Source organism: Mustela erminea, chromosome 3 (genome assembly GCF_009829155.1).
Source record: "Mustela erminea isolate mMusErm1 chromosome 3, mMusErm1.Pri, whole genome shotgun sequence".
Classification (NCBI taxonomy): domain Eukaryota; kingdom Metazoa; phylum Chordata; class Mammalia; order Carnivora; family Mustelidae; genus Mustela; species Mustela erminea.
In genome coordinates, this window is record NC_045616.1 from 14,927,104 (window position 1) to 14,946,852 (window position 19,749).

Below are 19,749 nucleotides of genomic sequence, written 5' to 3' on the forward strand. Positions count from 1 at the left end.
CCCAGTGGAGCCTTCAGATGAGACCACAGTCCCCACCTCTGCTTGCCAGCAGTCTCAGGAGAGACCCTGAGCCAAAGTACCTAGCTAAGTTGCCTTTGGATTCCTGCCCTGCAGAAATAGATGATAAATGTTTAGAGGTTTTCAGGCCATACATTTTTGGAATCACCTGATACACAGTGACCTAAGAGATCCACAGCAGGGTGGCCTCAGGCCTGGGTGAGCCAGGTGGTCATGTGAGGACACCAGGAGTTGACTCTTCTCCAGCCTAGGCCCAGCTCTCTCTGTGTTGGCTTTTTCCTCAAGTGGGATCTCCTCCCGTGGGGACAGGGACACCAGCAGCTCCTGTCTCATGGTCTCACACCTTTCCATCTCTTTGGCCCACTTTGGTTATGTGCTCACTCCAAGCCAGCACGGTGCCAGGAAGATGTGGTGCTGGGATTAGCCAGGCCTTGAACCCTCCCACATTGAGCCTGGGGTCACACCCAGATGAACAGAGGGGAAGTTTTACTGAAGGGGGCCTGAGCTGCTGTTGTCAGACAAGTCTAGGCACGAGTAACTGCAGCCCACCAGGGCTTTGGAGGGAACCAGACTAGAATTAGCTCAACAGTGGAACCCTAAGAACCCTGAGGGCCAGCCAGCCCATCATGGGCAATAATCTCCTGATATGTGGACTGGCAGACATGGCTCTGGAGGAACCAGAGCCCCTTCGTGGGAGGAGGCCCAGCAAGGCTGCTCAGCTGCTTTGTGGGCTTCATGAGTGGGGAGGTCACACACCAGTGGGGGCTCTGTGGCCATCCTAGATCGAGTTCTCATTGACGGCCTGGTGATATCCCTCAGACCTGGACTTAGGCTGGCAATCTTCAGCTCACTGGGACAAGCACAGGCCCCAATTTCTAGCACCAACTCACATCCGCCCACAACAGTCTTTTCCTTATTCTTCCACCCAGAGCTCATTCCTTAGAAAGGAGATTCTCCCACCTGATTGCTTCTTCAGAGCTGCGACTTCATAAGGTTTTCTGGAGGCAGCTACCACCTGGCGGGGACTCGGGCTGACCTGCAGGCGTCTGACTTAGATGGGACACAGATGCCACACTCCCTGTGCCCCTCCTGTGTCAGTCAGTGTGGGCAAGGTTGCGCTACGGTCTTGTGACAACAGATACTTGTTTCCTGCTCCTGTTACGTGTTCCATGCCTCTGTCACTTGGGGTCTGGGTGACAGAGCAGCCACCATCTCAATACTGATGGTTGACAAGCCAGTGAGGAGAGATCGCTGCAGGGTCTCCTGTGGGCAGAGGCACAGGTCACTTCTGCTCACAGCTCACTGGCCAGAGGTAATCACACTCTCTTTCCAGTCATGATTGGGGCAATCCTGTATGTCCCTTTCCCTACTGCAGCTTCCTCTGGGCTGTCCATCTCTGTGCCTGTGTCCAGTGGGTCCTGGTCACCACAGCTGTGATTCCAGTCTGTGACTTCCTTCACTGGGACTCACTAGGTCTCATTATAAGAAGCACTCTTACCTCCCAGGTGTTCTGTGTTTGGGAGTTGGGAACTGGTGTGCCATCTTCTAAGTCACTGACTCGGATGATGCAAGAGAACTCTGGCAGTGAGCGGTCCTCCTCAGCCTTGAATCATTCTTCCTTCTTCTAGAACAGCCTGGGTTCCCAGCAGTACCTATATCTACTCTCTGCTCCTTCTGTACGTGAAAAGGAGCATCTGGCTATACTTAATGGATGTATTATGCCAGGGAAGAAACAAAACACCTGCAGACATGTCTAATAGGGAATGCATAGCTCTGCTTTATGGACAGATGGATCCTGTCCATCAGGACTCTTTGCCTGGAGGGAACTATTCGGTGGTGGGAATTCATAGTAAGAGAAGCTGACATGCTGCCTGGCATGAAGACAGCAGAGAGCAAAGGGAAGTGTGCCACACAGGGGAGCCTTGCTTTGGGGACAATATGGTGTATGTTTTGTTTGGGGAGGCAGTTTAGGGCAGGGTGTTGAATCTAGACATGGGTTTTAGGCTTCCCAGCTGTGTGGCTAAGGGCAAGTTACTTGACCTCTCTGAGCCTCACTTTCCTGCCTCTCAGGGTGATTGTGAGGACTGAATAAGAGAGAAAATGCCAATGCCATGGTGCAGAGTGGGCTGCTGTGCTGCCTGTCCCGCAGCCCACCCTGGGTCTTGGGTATGCGTCATGATACCAGTGGGATGTGGGGCTTCCTGTCCGTTGTTCCTGAAGGAATTATCACTAGGCTCCTGTTCTGTATGTGGCTCCTTTGCTAGATCTGCCGCAGTTTCTCTCCTCTGCAGTGTTTATGCTGTTTTCTGTACAACATTCAAACAAGGGGGCAATGTAGGGCATCCTGTCCCCTTCTCTGGGCTTCCACACCGTGTTGGGAGTTCTGTCTACCCTGCCTGGGACCCTGCCAGAACTATGAGCTCTTTAACATGAGGTCCACATTGCACTGGCCTCCTGCCCAGGACCTGCACAGAACAGGAGCCTGATAGACAGCCACAGATGCCCCTGGAAGTGAGGCGGGATGGACTGTGTGTGAGGCCTCAGATGGCCTCAGAACTTGGCTTCCATGTCTCACTTGAGAAGTGGGCTGTGGTTTCATGTGGAAACTCATGCAGGCATGTGTGACTGGGGAGCTTTTCCTCCACTCAGAAGAATGGAGCCAAGTGGGAGGTGGATCCTGAGGGGGACTGGACTCAGCTCCATGTGGCCCAGGGCTCCAGCAGAGGGGGGCGGTCTGTGAACACTACTGCCTGCTCAGCTCCCATCCTGCCTACCCGACACATTAATCCCTTGCTTCCATCTTTCCTGCCCACCCCTGCAGTCCATGAGCCTCATTGAGATTGGGAACCCCTCCCAGAGCCTGGAGAATGTCTGCCGTTGGGCTTACCTGCAGCAGAAGCCGGACACAGGTCACGATGAGTACCATGATCATGCCATCTTCCTCACGCGGCAGGACTTCGGACCTTCGGGCATGCAAGGTGAGCCTCAGCTCTGCAGGGACACAGAAAGGAGGGAGGCTGGGCATGAGCCACTGGCCCTTGTGAGGGTCCCTAGCAGCCTTGGTCCAGGCTGGGAAGGGTGTCAGGGCAGAGAGAGGCTGTGGCCACCTTAGCCAGTGAGGGCTGTGTAAGCTTTCATGACCTCTTGGCTCATCGAAAACCACTGTGGCCTCTGCCATTTCTCCCAGGAAACTGCATCCCTCAGGGGGACAGCAATGGTCAAAGGTGGTGAAATGGCTCATACCTGGGGCTGGCAGCCCAAAGACCAGATGGGATCCAAGGCAGAGTTGTTTGCTTCCCCCCATTTTTAAAAAACAAATTTGAGTAAGTTTTCCATCTTTAGAAGTTAAAGGATTTCACTTAAAAATTCAAACTATATAAAACTGACAGATCTAAAAGGAGAAATTGACAAAGCCTACAATTATAATTGAAGATTTTAACATATTCTTAGTAACTGATAGAACAACAGATAAGAATGTTTGTAAGGATACAGAAGACTTGAATGAAGAAACGACCTGATGAGTTATAGAATACTACACCAGACAGCTGAGGGATACACACTCTTGATGACTGCAGCACGAAACCATACCAAAGCAGACTACAAGGTGCCATAGGGAAATCTCAACAAAAGACAGAGAAGATCGAAACCACACACTGGAAAAGAAAGATAACTTGAAAAATTATGAATGCTTGAAAATTAAATATTATGCTCATCAGTAATCTGTGGATCAAAGAAGTAACAGTAGAAAGTAGAATATATCTTTCAACAAAATGATAGTGACAGTACGGCATATCAAAAATTGTGGATATAGCTAACATAATGATTAAATTGTATTTGTAAACTTAACAGTTTACCGGTCAACCACATCAACGAAAATGACTAAACCAAATCAGTCAGTCAACCAAAACAGCTAAAGAGTTAGTCATAGAAACATCTATCTCAAGAGATTCAAAAAAGAATAGCTAACTAAACTCAACAAAAATGGAAGGGAGGAGATTATAAATGTAAGAGCAGGATTGTTGAAATGGGAAACGGTTATAAAGAAAATCAATAAAATCAAAATTTGGTTCTTTGAAAGATATCAGTTAGAACTGGAATGCCCCCAGCCCTGCCAGTTTAAAAAAGAAAGGAAGAAAATACAGATTTAGTAAGATTAGGAATATAAAAGGGATCTGATTACAAATCTGACTTTAAAAAAGGTAATAAGATAATGAGAAGATATTTTGAACATCATTATGCTGATAAATTTATTAATTTAGATGAAAGGTATAAATTCTTTGACAAACATAAAATCTGAGAAAAAAAGGAAAATCCGAATAGTCTCATATCAACTAAAGATACTGACTTTATGATTAAAAGCCTCCCTTCAAAGTAAGCTCCAGGACTTGATGGTTTCACCAGAGAATTTTTCCTAATTTTTAACGAAGAATAATACCAATCATATACAATTTCTCACAGAAAGAAAAGAGAGGAACATTTTTCCAACTGATTTTATGAGACCTGCTAGCATTGATACCAAAATCTGAGATTGACTTGACAAAAACAAATTATAGGCCTATCTCTCCCATGAGTATATATACAAAATCCCAAACAAAATAGCAAATCAAATCCAGTGCTATGTGTAAAAAGCACTGTGTGACAATGAATTTGGGCTTATCCTAGGAATGCAAGGTTTAACATATGAAAATCAATCATTGTAATTCTCCAAATTAATAGAACAAAGGATAAAAGCTTATGAAATCATCTCAATTGATGAAGGAAAATTATTTGACAAAATTAATAATCATTTATGATCAAATATCTTATTAAACTAGGAATAGAAGAAAATGTTCTAAATGTAATAAAGGATACTTAGCAGAAAAAAAAAAGCTCTAGCAAACATCATATGTAGTGGTGAAATGTTGAAAGGATTTCCTCTAGACCTGAGAATGGGTCAAGAATACTTGCTATCACCACTTGGATTCGATATTGTAGCAGAGGTCCCAGCCAGTGAAATAGGCAAGAAAAAAATAAAAATATAAGGGTCAGAAAGGAAGAAATCAAACTCTTATTTGAAAATAATATGCTGTCGACGTGGAAAACCCAAAAGAATCTACAAATAAGTCAGTAGCATTATTGAGCAATTTCCTGGATATAACGTCAATATATAAAAATCATTTGAATTTCTGTGTTCTAACAGCAAAAAATTAAAATTTGAAAATGACCACCACTTAGAATAATAAAAGAATAAAAAATACAAACACCTAGGAATAAATTTAACAAAAGATGTCCAAGATCTAGACCCCAAAGCTGTAAAACACACGTACAGACGTTATAAAAGATGACATCAAGGAAGGGGCGTGCCATGCTAATGGATAGGGAGACTCACTATTGTAAAAAAAATCAATTTTCTCCAAACCAACTTGTAAGAGAATGCAAGTGCACTCCAGAGCAAGCTCAGATCGAGCATAATAGTTGGAGATATTGACAAGTTGATTCTAATGTTCTTCCAGAAATGCAGTGGGCCAAGAGCAGTCAAGAACGATTGGAGAAGATGAGCAAAGTATTCATTGCTCCCCAAAATACAGTAGTTGAAGAGTGTATTTTGATGCAAGGGTTGACAAATGAATCATGAGGACAGAAAACAGAGTCCAGACTTGAACTCACCTGTGGATGGATACTTGATTTATTGTGAAGTGGAGGGGAAAGATGGTCTTTTCAACAAATGGTGTCAGGTCCAGCAAATATCCAAACTGGGGGGAAGAAGTGAAGCTTGACACCCCTTCTTTTTTTAATTTAATTTTTTTATTGAGATATAATTGACATGTCATTATATTAGTTTAGGATGTACAACATAATGATTGGATAAATGTATATATTGTGAAATGATCACAGTAGTCCTAGTTAATATCCATCACCACACATTGTTATAAGATTCTTTCTTGTGATGAGAACTTTTAAGACCTACTCTCCTAGCAACTTTCAAATACACAATACAGTATTATGAGCTATTGTTCCCATGCTGTATATTGCATCCTCAGATGTTATAACCAGAGGTTTATACTTTTTGACCCCCTTCATCCCCTACCCACTGCCTCTGTATCTATGAGTTTGGCTTTTACTTATTGATTGATTGATATTTTGGATTCCACATATAAGTGAGATCACAGCGTGTTTGTTGTTCTCTGCCTAACTTATTTCGATTAGAATAATGCCCTCAGGGTCTATTTGTGTTGCTGTGAATGGCAGAATTTCCTTTTTATGGCTGAATGATATTCCAGTGTGTGTGTATACTCCACATCTTCTTTATCCATTCATCCACTGACAGACGCTTATGTTGTTTCCATGTCTTGGCTATTGTAAATAGTGCTGCAGTGAACGTGGGGGCTGTAGATAGCTTTTTGAGTTAGTGTTGGTGTTTTCTTCAGATAAATATCCTGAAGGAAAATTGCTGGATCGTAGATAAATTTTTCAAGGAAGCTCCATACTGTTTTCCACCAACAATGTGCAAGGGTTCCATTTTCTCCACATCTGCACTAACACTTGTGATCTCTTAGTCTTTTTGATACTAGCCATTCTAACATGTGTGAAGTGATACCTCATTGTGTTTTTGACTTGCATTTCCCTGATGGTGAGTGATGTTGAACATCTTTTCCTCTACCTCTTGGCCATCTGGATGTCTTCTTTGAAAGAATGTCTATTTAGGTCTTCTACCCATTTTTATTTTGGGCTGGTTGTTTTTGGTATTGAGTTGGGGAGTTCCTTATATATTTTGGATATTAACCTCTTATCAGATAGACAGCTTGCAAATATTTTCCCCTATTTTGAGAGAGGATGTCGTTGTTGGAGACAACAAGAAGGGGCTTCTGCAGTGCTGATACAGTCACACAGATGTGATCCTTTTGTGATGGTTCATTTATTGTATCCTAGGACTTGTGCATTTTTATGGATGTATATCACGCTTCAAAAGAAGAACTTCGAAAAGCCATATAAAATATACATTCAGAAGAGTGGACCCATTTTACCCCATTCCCATTTTCTATAGATAGTCATATTTATTAGTTTCTGGTTGATCATTCTGGTGATCCTTTTTATAAAAATAAGTATACTTATATAATCTACATGCTCATTACGTCTACCACTTCCCTCCATGAATTTTGATACTTCCTGTACTGCATCTTTCTCCACTCTTTTGGCCTTTAGCTTCTTTCTGCTGCCCACTTGCTCATATCTGTGTAACTAGGGAGACTTCCCAAGTGACCCTGACCAGAGCCCAGATGAGTTTGTTAACAAAACATCTCTCTGGCACTACAGCTGCCCCTTTTGCCAAACAGATTGGTGCCAGAATAGGATTCAGGTGGGAACATGGAGTGGGACTCCAGATCCCACCGAGCTCAGAGTAAGGCTCCTGGTTGGTGTTGGTGCCTCTTCATTCGGAGGGGCTGCTAGTTCCCTGTCACAGAAGGAAGCCCAGTGACAAATAGTGCACTCTGTCAGCACTTTTGTCCAGGTGAGAGCTCTAAGGGGAGCAGAACTGTTCCATGGGGAGAGAAACCATAATAACCTCTATAGCAGGTGAGTTCCTCCTGTTTCAAAACGTGAAAGCACATCTAAGGATGGCCAGGACTTTTTAAAAATTTATTTAAACTTACACCTTGAAAAAGTCAACCAAGATGCGAAACAGAATTGGAGAACTGACTCTGGAGGAGAGAGAGATAATTTGGAATCTGAGGAAGAATTTTTTTTAAAAAAGTAGTAGTTCCCAGAATAGTTGAGAATATACATTCCATAAACCCAGCACAGGTTGCTAGGAAGAATTAGAGAGCAGCAAATAATTTTTATGAAACTAAAGATATAGTGGGTAAGGTTGAAAATTCAGAAGCTGAAATAAAAAGTCAAGGGCAGGGGCGCCTGGGTGGCTCAGTTGGTTAAGTGTCCAACTCTTGATTTCAGCTCAAGTCCTGATCTCAGGGTTGTGAGATCAAGCACTACATTCAGCACAGAGTCTGCTTGAGACTCTCTCTCTCTCTCTCTCCCTCTCCTTTTGCTCCTCCCTGGCTTGTGCATGCTCTCTAAATAAATAAATAAATAAATAATCTTTAAAAAAAAAAAAAGTCAAGGGCATCCAAAAAGATTAAAATAGAACGAAGACAAAGAGGCTCAACCCAAGAGGTATGATATCTTTCTAGTAAGATTTCCAGGAAAAAAAAGGAGCAATAGCAAAATAAAATAAGCAGGAAAGGTATGAAGAAAAACATAAAGACACTTTTGCAAACCTTCAGATCATAAAGACCCATGTAATATGCTCGGTAGTGTGAATAAGCACATGCAGGCTTTGCATATAACAAAGAGAAGATCTCAAAGTTTGGCTCTGGGACACTGATTCCAGAGTAATCATCTTAAAATCTGCAGAGCAAAAATTATTTTAAGATACAGATTTTCCTGTTTATGACAAGGAAAATCATAGAAAGGACAGTGGTTCCATTACGGTGCTTTTACAGACAAGAATAACGCCAGCAGCACACCCTGGGTCATCAGGCCCTCCTTCCTTTCTTCTCGACTCTTTAACAAATTGCCTTGGGATCTCCCCGTGGGGTCTGTGAGAAGTGAGGCTAGGTCAGAGTTCCAAGGGCAGAGGCTCCTTGCTTGGTGGGCCTCTAGTCGTGTCTCAGCATGCACTCTGCATACACAGCTCTGTACACACTTCTCTGTCTTGTCCAGGGGCAAGTCGCTAGGCCCCCATTCTGTGGTTTTCCCCAGTGGTAGGTGCGGTCTCAGGATCATGCCCCCCTGAACCACCCCCCCCCCATCACCCATGGGAATGCTGTCCTCTAAGTTTTCCCTGGAGATATCTGAAGAACAATCCACCTTCAGATCAGATTCAGCTCACCCAGGGGATTCACCTGTTCCATAGGCCGACCACCTGTAGGCCTTCTACCACTGCTTGGGCTGTTCTAGCTCAGTCCTTAGTCCTCTCCTTGGTCCCCTCACTATTACCTATGAATTCAGTGGCTCCTTCTAAGCCACATGAATGGGGATGAGGCTGGTCTGGCTGAGGGCAGGGGAACCCTTGGGCATCTGTCAGGGGGATGTGGCCTACCTCAGCCAGCCCTCCCCAGTCCCGCTCCCCACCCTCCACCTCTGGGGGCACCTTCATGCATCCGGCTCCTTCCCCACAGACCCCTGGAAGAGGGGAACCCATCAGAAGGAACATGGCTCATACTTTCCTCAGCCAGAGTGCAGGTTCTCTGACTGAGAGCTCGGAGGGCCTTGTCTGCAGCTGGTCTACTCCTCTGTCCTCTCAGCTGGTCCTGGCTGCATGACAGCAGGGCAGGGTGACCTGCTGGCTCTCAGCCCTGGTCTCTGCCCTTGAGCAGCTTCAGGGGTTTGCCCTCACTCCTCCCTGTGTGTGCTATGGAAATGGGTCTAGCTGTCGTCTCACAGGACCTGGGGAAGCCACAGGGAACCCAGGGACGACCCTCCGGAGGGGTAGTGGGCTCAGAGAACAGTGTTCCTACAGCAGTGGGAGGGTGTATGGAAGGCATATGTTTCTGGGGGGCCAGAAGGTCATTCAGTAAGGCTGGAAGATGTGAGAGGGCAGGAAAGAGAACAGCAGGCAAGAAGCTGCCAAGGTAGTTCTAGCACAGGGAGTTCTAGCACCCAAGACCTGTACCTGGGAAACTGACCCCGGCTGCAGTGTGGACATAGACGGGCAGGGCTGAGGCCGGCTGCCTGGAGTGCATGTCACCTGAACTGTGCCAGCGGGGTGCAGTTGGTTTGGCTCATTTGCTCTGGGGATGGTGGGGGGCATTGGGGCCAGAGCCCTCTGATGCAGGCCCAGAGCTAGAGCCGCCCTTTGTCTCCTCCCAGGCTATGCTCCTGTCACTGGGATGTGCCACCCTGTCCGCAGCTGCACTCTGAACCACGAGGATGGCTTCTCCTCAGCATTCGTGGTGGCCCACGAGACCGGCCACGTGTAAGTGGCTTCGCTGTCCTTGTTGTGTGGGGAAAATCGGGACCCTCTGTGCCCTGGGGTGGGGGCAGGGGATGCCCTGTGTGCAAAGCACCTGGGGAGTAAAGTCCCATCCCCAGCATGGCACAGGCCAGGCCTGAGGCCCACATTCTGCTGAAGGAACAAATAAAAGGGCCAAGCGGGTGCTAGGGGCCTTCCAGGCATCATGCCATGCAAGCCCCTGGGCAGGGTGCCTCTTTACCCCATTTTACACACCAATAACTGGGGCTCTGAGGGAGCCCTGCCCAGAATTAGAGCTAGAGGCAGGGAAGCCACGACTCCTCCAGGTGTGCAGCCCCCAGGCACCCTCTGAATTTTCGCAAGGCAGGGCTGCGGGGTCGGTGCAGAGATGTCAGCCCACACTGCTTGAGTGTGTGGAGGCTCCAGCTGTGGATGCCCCCGCCTCTGCTGCCTGCTCATGAAACAGCAGCCCCTGGCGGGCAGGGTGCCGAGGGGCGGCCTCTGGACCCAGTTTCCCAGGTGCCCCTGGCTTTAAGAATCCAGCTGGTGGAAAACCTGTCTTCCGGGCAGGCAACCAAAAGCCCTGGGGAGCCGCTGGGAGGGTCTGGGGCACCCCACCCCCAGCTGCCCGGTCAGTGCAGCCCAGGGAGGGTCCAATGAGGCGGCCTTGCCTCCCTGCACAGGCTGGGCATGGAGCACGACGGGCAGGGCAACCGCTGTGGCGACGAGGTGCGGCTGGGCAGCATCATGGCGCCCCTGGTGCAGGCCGCCTTCCACCGCTTCCACTGGTCCCGCTGCAGCCAGCAGGAGCTGAGCCGCTACCTGCAGTGAGTACCCCTGCCCCCCACCCCTCAGTGCCAGCAGCACGACCCGAAGCCCTGGGCTCAGCTCTAGGAGGATGGATGCCCCAAGCCCCGCCATGGGCCTGGGCCCAGCCCTAGGCCTCAGACTTCAGTCCTGCAGCCCGAGGTACAGGGGAGGGAAGGGAGAGCAGCGCAGATCAGTGTGTGCGTGGTGGAGGAGGTCCCACTGTCTGGGGCCGCAGCCTTGAATGGAAGGTGGGCACACCAGCTGTACCTTTAATGGGATGCCCGGGGAACTTACATCAAGGAGAAGAGATATAGCGGGGACACTGAGGCAGCTCGGCTGAGGGCTGGAGGTGCAGACAGGCCCCCACCATGGCTTCAGAAGGAGCTGCAGCTGCCTTGCAGTTGGCCACTCCCCGCTGAAGGCTGCTTGTGGTGGCCACGTGTCCCCTCACAGCTCCTATGATTGCCTGCGGGACGACCCCTTTGCCCATGATTGGCCAGCGCTGCCTCAGCTCCCAGGGCTGCACTACTCCATGAATGAACAGTGCCGCTTCGACTTCGGCCTGGGCTACATGATGTGCACGGCGGTGAGTGTCCGAGCACCCCTGGGTGCTCCTGTCCCATCTGGGCTTGCTTCTTAGGAGGTGACTGGTGTTGGGGTGGCTCCTGAGGACAGGGCGGAGTTAGCTTCCAGAACGGCAGCCTCTCCCTCTGCACCCACAGGCCCTCACCTGCTCGGCACCCAGTGCCTACCCGGCCAGGCTAGACATGGTCCTGGTGACTGGCCAGGGGATCTGCAAGGGATGGGGGGTAGGGGAGCTGGTGAGGCCCTGTGTTGCCTGCAGCATTCAGAGGGCTTCCCTGAGAAAGAAGTGAGGTGTAAAGGCTATGTAGGAGGAGAGGACATTCCAGAAGGCAGGAATCATGTGCAGAGGCCTAGAGGTGTGGGCACATAGCAGACAGAGGAACAACCAGTTGTTACTGGGGTCTGGCGCCAGGGCAGAGTCAGCAGCAGGAACCCCACTCATCAGAATGGACTGTATCTGCTGATGGGTCCCATCCTGTCCAATGCAGTGTGGCAAGAGCATTAGTGTCCGTTAGCATCTGACCTAATGCTCCTCTCAGCCATAGGAAGGAAGGAAGTGAAGTATTCCCATTTTAGAGATGAGGGGACTGAACACTTCAGTAACGTGCCTAAGACCACGAGCAAGCAACCCCTAATGCAGGTGGTCTAAGCTCTTGCATGGCTGTCTGAAGAGCTTGGTGGGCTTGATTCTCATTGCAACAGGGAGCTCTAGAAATGTTTCAAGTGGGGAATGGCATGGCCAGGTCTGAGTTTCAGCTGGATCCCTCAGGGACATCCTGGAGGAAAGGATATGGGAACAGAAGGGAGAAAGGCCAGAATAGAGGTGACTGGGGGGTACAGGGAGCAGAGGCCAAGACTGAAGCAAAAGAAGGGCAGAGGGGAGGGCTTCAGGAGGTAAAGTCCTCAGCAGAGGTACAGTAGATGCCCGTGGGGCCCTGCAGTGACAGCCCCTCCCAGCCACTCCTACCTGGCCCAGAGGGATGCTCACCCAGCCTTTCTGCTAGGTACACTGGCTCCCAGCTGTCTCTCCAGTCAGGCCAAAGCCTGGAGGCTGAGGTGGGGGGAACAGCCACTGCGTTCTGGAGGTCCTCACGGCCTCAGAGTCACATGGGGACCAGGGCACCACACAGGCCTGTGTGGGGAAGCCAAGCTGTGCCTGTGTCCAAGAGGACCCTGGGGGACAAGGGTGGGTCCCGGGGGGGGGGGCCCTCCAATGGGAGGCAACTGGGCGAGCTGCAGTGCTCTCTTCCAGTTCCGGACCTTCGACCCTTGCAAGCAGCTGTGGTGTAGCCACCCTGACAACCCCTACTTTTGCAAGACCAAGAAGGGGCCCCCCCTGGATGGGACCATGTGTGCACCCGGCAAGGTGAGTCGGAGCAGAGGGCAGGCAGTGTGATATGCACAGATCTCGGGATGGGCAGTGCTGCATGGGTGGGGAGGAGTCTGAGGCCTTCTCAGGGGACCCCTGCCTCCTTTCTAGTAACTCTCCTCACGAGACACTCCAGAGTTTCTGTGCCTTCTACTTCCAATGCACTAGTTCTCTATTGGACTAAACCTGATGTTCCAAAGACCTGGTGTCTCTGTGTTTCAAGCACTGCCCTCCCCCTGCAACTTGGGAATCCCCTCCTCTGAGGAGCAGTCTTCTGTCCCCCAGTGGACACTGTGAGTGTCTGAGTCACCTCACTTTAAGGCCAGCACTGGGGGCTATTGGCCACTGGGTTCTGAGGCTCAGCATCAGGCTTAGCCTGTCCATTCTTGGGGCCTCCATGTGTGCCCCCCTAGAAAGCATACTTGTCCCTTGAGACAGCTCTGTGGCTGCTCCCAGCACCTGCCAGCCCCCCAGGCCCACTTCCCACTGTCCAGCGATTTGAGAGGAGATGGGCTTTTCTCATGGTGTCCTTTGGCCAAAACTCTGGGCTTGATTCTCATAGGCTCAGATGAAAGCACATGCCTGCTCATTAGCTAATCACCCACTGTGGGCTGGCTTATGCCGATGAGCCTAAGTCTGGGTCACGGCAGCCCGGGTCACAGGCAGCCCCGTGCACCTGGCAGGGTGAGGAGTGGGGTGTTTGCTCCAGCTCATAGGCCCCAATATCAGGCCTGCAAAGGGCCCCAGTCACCTGCGCCTGAGCTGCTTCTATGTAGGTCTTAAATTCTGGCTAATTTTAGTTCCTGGTACACCTTCTTAAAGATACAGATACCCAGACTCACCTCTGCAGGTTTTGGTTTGAGGTAAGGATCGGGGATTGTGCTGGCTTTTGGTTTTTTTGTTTGTTTGTTTGTTTGTTTTATAAATTATGGCAAAATGCCATTTTAACCACGGTATACAAGTAAGTGGCTTTTTAGTACATTTGCGGTGCCCTACAGCTGTTACTATATAGTTGCAGAACTTCTTCATCACGCCAAAAGGAGACCTCATTAAGCCGTCACTCCCCATTTCCCTCCTGTCTCCAGCCCCCAGCAACTGCTGGTCTGCCTTCCATCCCTGTGGATTTGCCATTTCTGGAATCCCATAGAAGCAGAATCACACCTGGCTGCTTTTAAGGTTCATTCGTACTGTAGCACTCCTCTCCAGGACTAGACCATACTTTGTTTACCCACTCATCTGTCAGACATTTGGATTATTTCCCCCCTTTTAGTATTGTGAGTAGTGCTGCTATGCACATTTGTGTACGGATTTCTGTTTGAAGATCTGGGAACAGGTATTTTTAAGGGTGCGCCCAGGTGATTGAGCTATGCCCCCCACCCCATGAACTGTTAGAAGTTGGAGGTGGGATGTTGTTTTAATAATATGCCAGGGACCTCACAAAGCCAGAACTGACCATGTAGCCCTCCTCCCCACAGGAGCTCAGTGGAGGGAGTGGGGGCCTAGACGCATTTGCCACAACCCCTGTGATGAGCTCAGTAAACACTGGTCTGGGGGCTGAGTCCAGCTCAGCAGGGCTTCCTACCCCTCCCTCATCCTCGCTTTCTTCCATCCCACCCTGCACAGAGAGAACATGGATGGAGTGGGAGCCGGCCCTGCACAGGCATGCTCGCCCAGGTTTGCAGGGCTGGCTTTTCCCCACAGAAGCCCCAGCCGCTGGGAGAAGCTGGGCCAGGGAATGCTTGCGCTTCTGGCCATTTGGCTCCCCTTCTCTTGTGGAGCAAGGGGAGGGTTTGGTGAAGAAGATGCACAGAGGTGGCCAAAGTGCTTCTCCTCTCAGAAACCACTGACCTGGCCATTGCCCTTCATTCATTTTAGTGGTGGGATCCTTTGTTCATTTAGCCCAGTACAGACAATTATATTTTATTTGTTTAAAAAAACAGAGCTGTGCTGGGTGTGTTGGGGGCAGAGCTGGGGCTGGGCTCAGCCTGCCTCGGCTCACCAGAGCACAGGGCACAAACTGACCCAGATCAGGAATTCTTGATGTGTGAGGCTGTGGGTGGAGGCGCAGAGGAAGAGGCAGGGGTGCCTTCTGGGGGGCCTAGCAGGCTCCTCTGCCTGTGTGTGTTTGTATTTTTCAATATGTTACTCATTACTACGTGCAGTTTTGTATTTGGAAGGCAGCCCTCCCTTACCTTTCCCTTCCCTGCAAGAAAAGCCACAGGGGCAGGGAGAGAGGGGAGTGAGGCAGGAGCAGGAGGAGGTTGGCTGGGTTGGAGAAATAGCAGGACATCTCAGGGTTGAGGGTGATGAAGATTTCCGCTGTCCCTCTGGGGGCTCCAGCCCCGGGCAGGGGGTGCCAGAGCTCAGCCTCGGGACACACTGTGGCTGCCTGGGATCCTCACTGTGCACACTGTCCCACAGCAACTCCCAAGCACATTGTTCCCCCTTGGCCTCCACGGCCAGACTGTGCCCCTGCTTACTCAGGTTGCCATACCCACCGTTTCCCAGAGATAGAACAATCTAGATCTATATTCCACACACAGGGATGACTTGGAGAGAGCATAACAAAGAGCCACCCACCTTCCAACTTTTGGTTTCACAGCTCATTCACAGTCTGCCCTGGGTTTGGACACTGTGGGGGCCAGGTAGGTGGCCGTGGGTGTCAGCAGCACTCTTGGGATTCAGGGCCCCCGGCCTCAGAGAGATGAAGCAGAGGGGATTAGGGTGGTAAGGAGCAAGAGCCAGTGGTGCACAGCTCTCCCACAGAGTCAAGAGGTGGGCTTGGCTGAGAGGGGAGAGGTGAGCGTGTTGCCCTTGGGCAAAGGGGCCCACGGGGCCTGCACATCGGGCAGTGGGCCTGCGCATCTGGCTGCCTGGTCACCTCAGGTCCACATTCATTCATTCATTCACATCCATTGCATGTATCAGCCCCCTCTGCCTCCTTCAGACCTCACCATCCATGGGAGTCGGCCATGAGCTGTAAGAGGTGGCTGCGACAGGTAGGGAGAACAGGGCCCGGGAGCGGCCCGTCAGGAAGCTCAGAGAGGCTTCCCTGTCACCGACCACCACTTGAAGCCCAGCAGTAGGGGAAAGTGAGCCAAGCAGTCCAGGTGGAAGGTCATACAGAGCGGGAACCTGGTGAGGAAAGCCCGGGAGGGCAGATGACATGGGGAAGGGTGGTGTTTTAAAATACGGCATGTTAGTATAAATGGTGGGGTGAGGCCAATAGACTGGAAGATGATTACCAGTGGAAGAGTTTGTATCTCACAGATCCCAGAAGGAAGGACTGCAGGGAGCCGTGCATGGAAGCACCAGGGTGGGTCAGGAGGCGAAGGATGGGGGGGGTAACTGTGGTTTCTGTAGAAAGGGAGGGGTGAGGCAGGGTAAGCAGGCTTCAGTTTGACCAGTGTGAATGATGTCAGTGGGCTCTGGGCTCAAGCCCTTAGTCATCTGGTACCTGCCCCTGGGGTGACAAGAGGATGTGTTTGGATTGTAACCCCTGGGTTGGTTGGTTTGCATTTAAAAGTCACACAATTGCATGAGTTGTTTACTGTCTTTAGAAATTGGCTAATCCTGGGAAGGGTAGTCCTTTAGGGTCCAAATCCAGAAAACAAAAAACTGGGTGATTCCACATGGCTCCCTAGGAGGCCCTGGTGATAATCTGCTCCTCTCCCACCTGTTCAGGGTGCTGGCAACAGGCATGCCCTGGATAGGTTAGAGCAGGGTCAGGCCCAGCACAGAGGGTGCTCCCAGATGCCTCTGCCCTGCAGGCCAGGCTGGTGGGCTCACCTTGCCATCCCTGTGTGAGCCAGGGTCAGGGCAGAGGGTGACATGCTGGCCCAAGGAGGGGGGTCAAAGATGGCTTTTGCCTTAGTGTGTCTGTGGGCAGGAAAGAGTCCTCCATGTGCTCTCACATTAGCATGCAGCATCTTGGGGAAGTGACACCCACCTCCAGTTTTCATGAATTCTGTTTCAGAGACACAGGCCCAGTGGAAAGGCCCCGATGCTCCTGTGTCAAGCTTCTTGTTTCCCTGAAGAACTGAGAAGGGGCGGGCAGGCATAGTGACAGGGATAGCCCAGGATCTCGGCCTGGAAGTTGGAGCCCTGGGTCTCCTTCCTCAGGTGGGACCTTGAGCCATCTTTTCTGCCTCCAGCAAGTCACCTAAATGTCCAGCTCATTGGCCCTCACAGCTCAGGCTTCTGGCCTGTGGTCCCTGCTTGGGACACACTGTTTAAACAGGAACTTCCTTGAAACTGAGCGGTCCTGCCTGGCAGGCTTTGAGAGCAACCTGGCAGAATTTTCTGCTCCTGCCAAGCGCTCTCCGTGGTGCTTAGCCCAAGAGGCAGCCCCGTCAGCTTGTCCTGGGCTTAGAATGCATTCAGGACAAGAAATTTTGTGCTTTTAAATGTTCAAGCCTCTCTTTCCGTTCCATGAAATATTTGTAGGCATTTAAACATATGTTTATAGAGCATTTTAAGAACGTTAAAGATGTTTGTTTAAAATAATAGTGCTGAGGTATCAGAGTATGAAATTGTTCGTTTGGGTAATGTTAATTGCTCACAGTCATCCAGGAGGAAATAAACCAAAATATTGGAAGGATGGCTTCTGAGCTGTGGAATGAAGGGTAATTTTCCCTTTCTGTCTTACTTCATATTTTCTACAAAGCATGAGTATTGCATCTGTGTGTTTGCAGCTGAGTCTGTGGAGGAGGTTGTCCCTCACACCGCGGGCCTGTGGGATGTTCTGAGTTGTCCTGGGCCCAGTTCCCTTTTTCCAGACTTGGGACCGATTTGTCCAACAGGGACAAGGAGGCCACTCTCTGGCTTCCTCTATCCTCCAGGTCCTTGGTTCCCTCCACCAGCAGTGGCTTAGAGGTTGGGTCCCAGTCCCACCCTTCAGAGATGCCAGAAGCACTCACTCCCTCTGTGTCCTAATCAGCTCGGGCTGCTGCCACAAAAATGCCATAGACTGGGGGCTTAAACAGCAGTACATATTTCTCACAGTTCTGGAGGCTGGAGTTTGAGGTCAGGGTGCCAGCATGGTTGGGTTCTAGTGAAGGTTGCAGAATCTTCTTTCTCATGTCTTCTTATAAAGGCACCAGTCTTAGAAGGGGCTTTACTCTTGTGACCCAGTCACCTCCCAAAGGCGGCCACCTTCTAATATCATCACATTGTGCCTTAGGCTTTCACATATGCATATGAATCTCACATAGGAATTCACATATGAATATGAAGGATACAGACATTCATTCCACAGCATCTCTTTACCTGGGCCCTCTTCCTTGTCTGCCAGCCACCCTCCCCCAACATGCACCACCAGCTAGGGTGCACCAGCCAGCATTTCTGTGGGCTCTTCCCTTCCCTTCCATGGTTGAGTGAGGGGCACTTTGGGGTGAGAGATGGGGTAACTGTGGCCCAGAAGGACATGACCAGCATCAGCAGTGGCCTGCAGCCAGGCCTGCCTGACCCAGGCTGTCCAATGCTATGCCAGCTTTATGACGGTGGAGCCATTGACCACTTGCCCAGAGCCCAGGAAGGGGAATCCAGAGGGCGACAGCCTCTGTCAGACCTCACAAGGCCTCACACTGGTGTGAAGGCAGGTTTGGGACTCCTTCGGTGGGTTAGGGAGGGTGAGAGGCCTGTGTCAGGAAGGGCGGGAGGGAGGAAGGAAGGAAGGAAAGAAGGGATGGGGTAGCCTCCCAAACAGAGATGTTCCCAGAGGTAGTGAAGGCAGAGAAAGGCCCGTCTGAGAGATGAGATCCAGGAGGGATGCCTGGTAGTGACTTGGGCATGGAGATGACAGCCGCAGCCATCTTTCTGGGGAGCACTGGCAGGATCACCATCTCTGGGGAGAATGAGGCATCAAACAGCAATACTGCCACAGTATTGAGCTCAGTAGACCCCACCCAAAGCTCTGGGTTGGCACAACTTCAGAGTTGGCTTAACTAGGGGTTGGCTGTGGCTGGTCCCAGAAAAGAGGCATGACTCTGGGTGAGGCAGCACACGTTGGCTGTGGGCATTTCCTGGAGAGGGACTCAAGTGTGAGCATGAGCCTGGAAGGGGTTATCTCTTCTGGCATCTGCTGCATGGGATGTGGGCGAAGGAATTGGAGTGGTGATGGGCCTCCTGAGCAGAGGCATTCCCAGAGGCTTGGAGGAAAGACAGTGTGGTCTTCTCAGAGAGCAGTCAGCTCCAGGCACCTAGCATGGTGGTGGGATATAAAGGAGGAGGGGTGAGTAGGAGCCAGTCATGCAGGGCCTTTGATGCCAGGCTGAAGAGCTGGTCTGAATCCTGTAGCCTGGGAAGGTTTTGAGAGAGGAGCAGAGGTGAATTTACCATGAAACTTAGGATGCCTAAGCTCCGGGCCTCTCACTTTCACTGGCCCCCTTGGGCCCCAGGAGGGGCCTCGCCATGTGTTCACATGGTCGTGTGTTTTCGTAAATTTTGCAAAAGTAAGATATTTTAACCATAATCAATTAAGTTCACTTTTCTTTTTCCTTTTTCCCTCTCCGTTTCCCTCCAGTATGTTTCTGTCACTGGCTTTAAAGTGGCAATGGGTGCTTTGTGGCTTTGGCTAAGGAGAAATTGCATTTGAGGTCTGGTTATTGGCTCATTTACGTGGCCTCAGAATCTTTCTCGTACAGTTAAGTTACTGCAGCTGTTGAGGTACAGGAGTAACATCCAGGGACACTCCTCCCACCACATTGCCAACTCACTCAGGGTCTCTGTGGAACATGTGCAGTGTGTGTGACTCATCCTCCTCAGATCATTGGACAGAAGGAGCCTCAGCTGGGCCTGAGGTCACGGTGGCTTCCATATTGACAAGAGTTTATGTTTGCTTGGGGTCTGTCTTGCAGATGGGCTCCCTGAAACACAGATCCGACTTGGATGTGTCTTTAAAAAGGCTAAGTGTAACCAGATGGTCTGCTTGTGGAAAAGCTGTCCACGCCTCACAACATATGTATTACAAAGTGTAAGGGGTGCTAAAATAAAATCTCAAAGACCAGGAAAGAAA

General features: G+C 50.2%; 1 protein-coding gene across 2 annotated transcripts in view; it reads left to right on the forward strand.

Annotated features, from left to right (window-relative positions):
• The window catches only part of ADAMTS2 (ADAM metallopeptidase with thrombospondin type 1 motif 2), a 218,163-nt gene that overhangs the window by 160,518 nt on the left and 37,896 nt on the right, over positions 1-19,749 (forward strand). For both annotated transcript variants that reach the window (XM_032335322.1, XM_032335321.1), the window contains exons 6-10: positions 2,840-2,996; positions 9,868-9,973; positions 10,654-10,797; positions 11,234-11,366; positions 12,618-12,731. In XM_032335322.1, the coding sequence (XP_032191213.1) occupies positions 2,840-2,996; positions 9,868-9,973; positions 10,654-10,797; positions 11,234-11,366; positions 12,618-12,731 (654 nt within the window). The remainder of the gene's footprint in view (positions 1-2,839; positions 2,997-9,867; positions 9,974-10,653; positions 10,798-11,233; positions 11,367-12,617; positions 12,732-19,749) is intronic.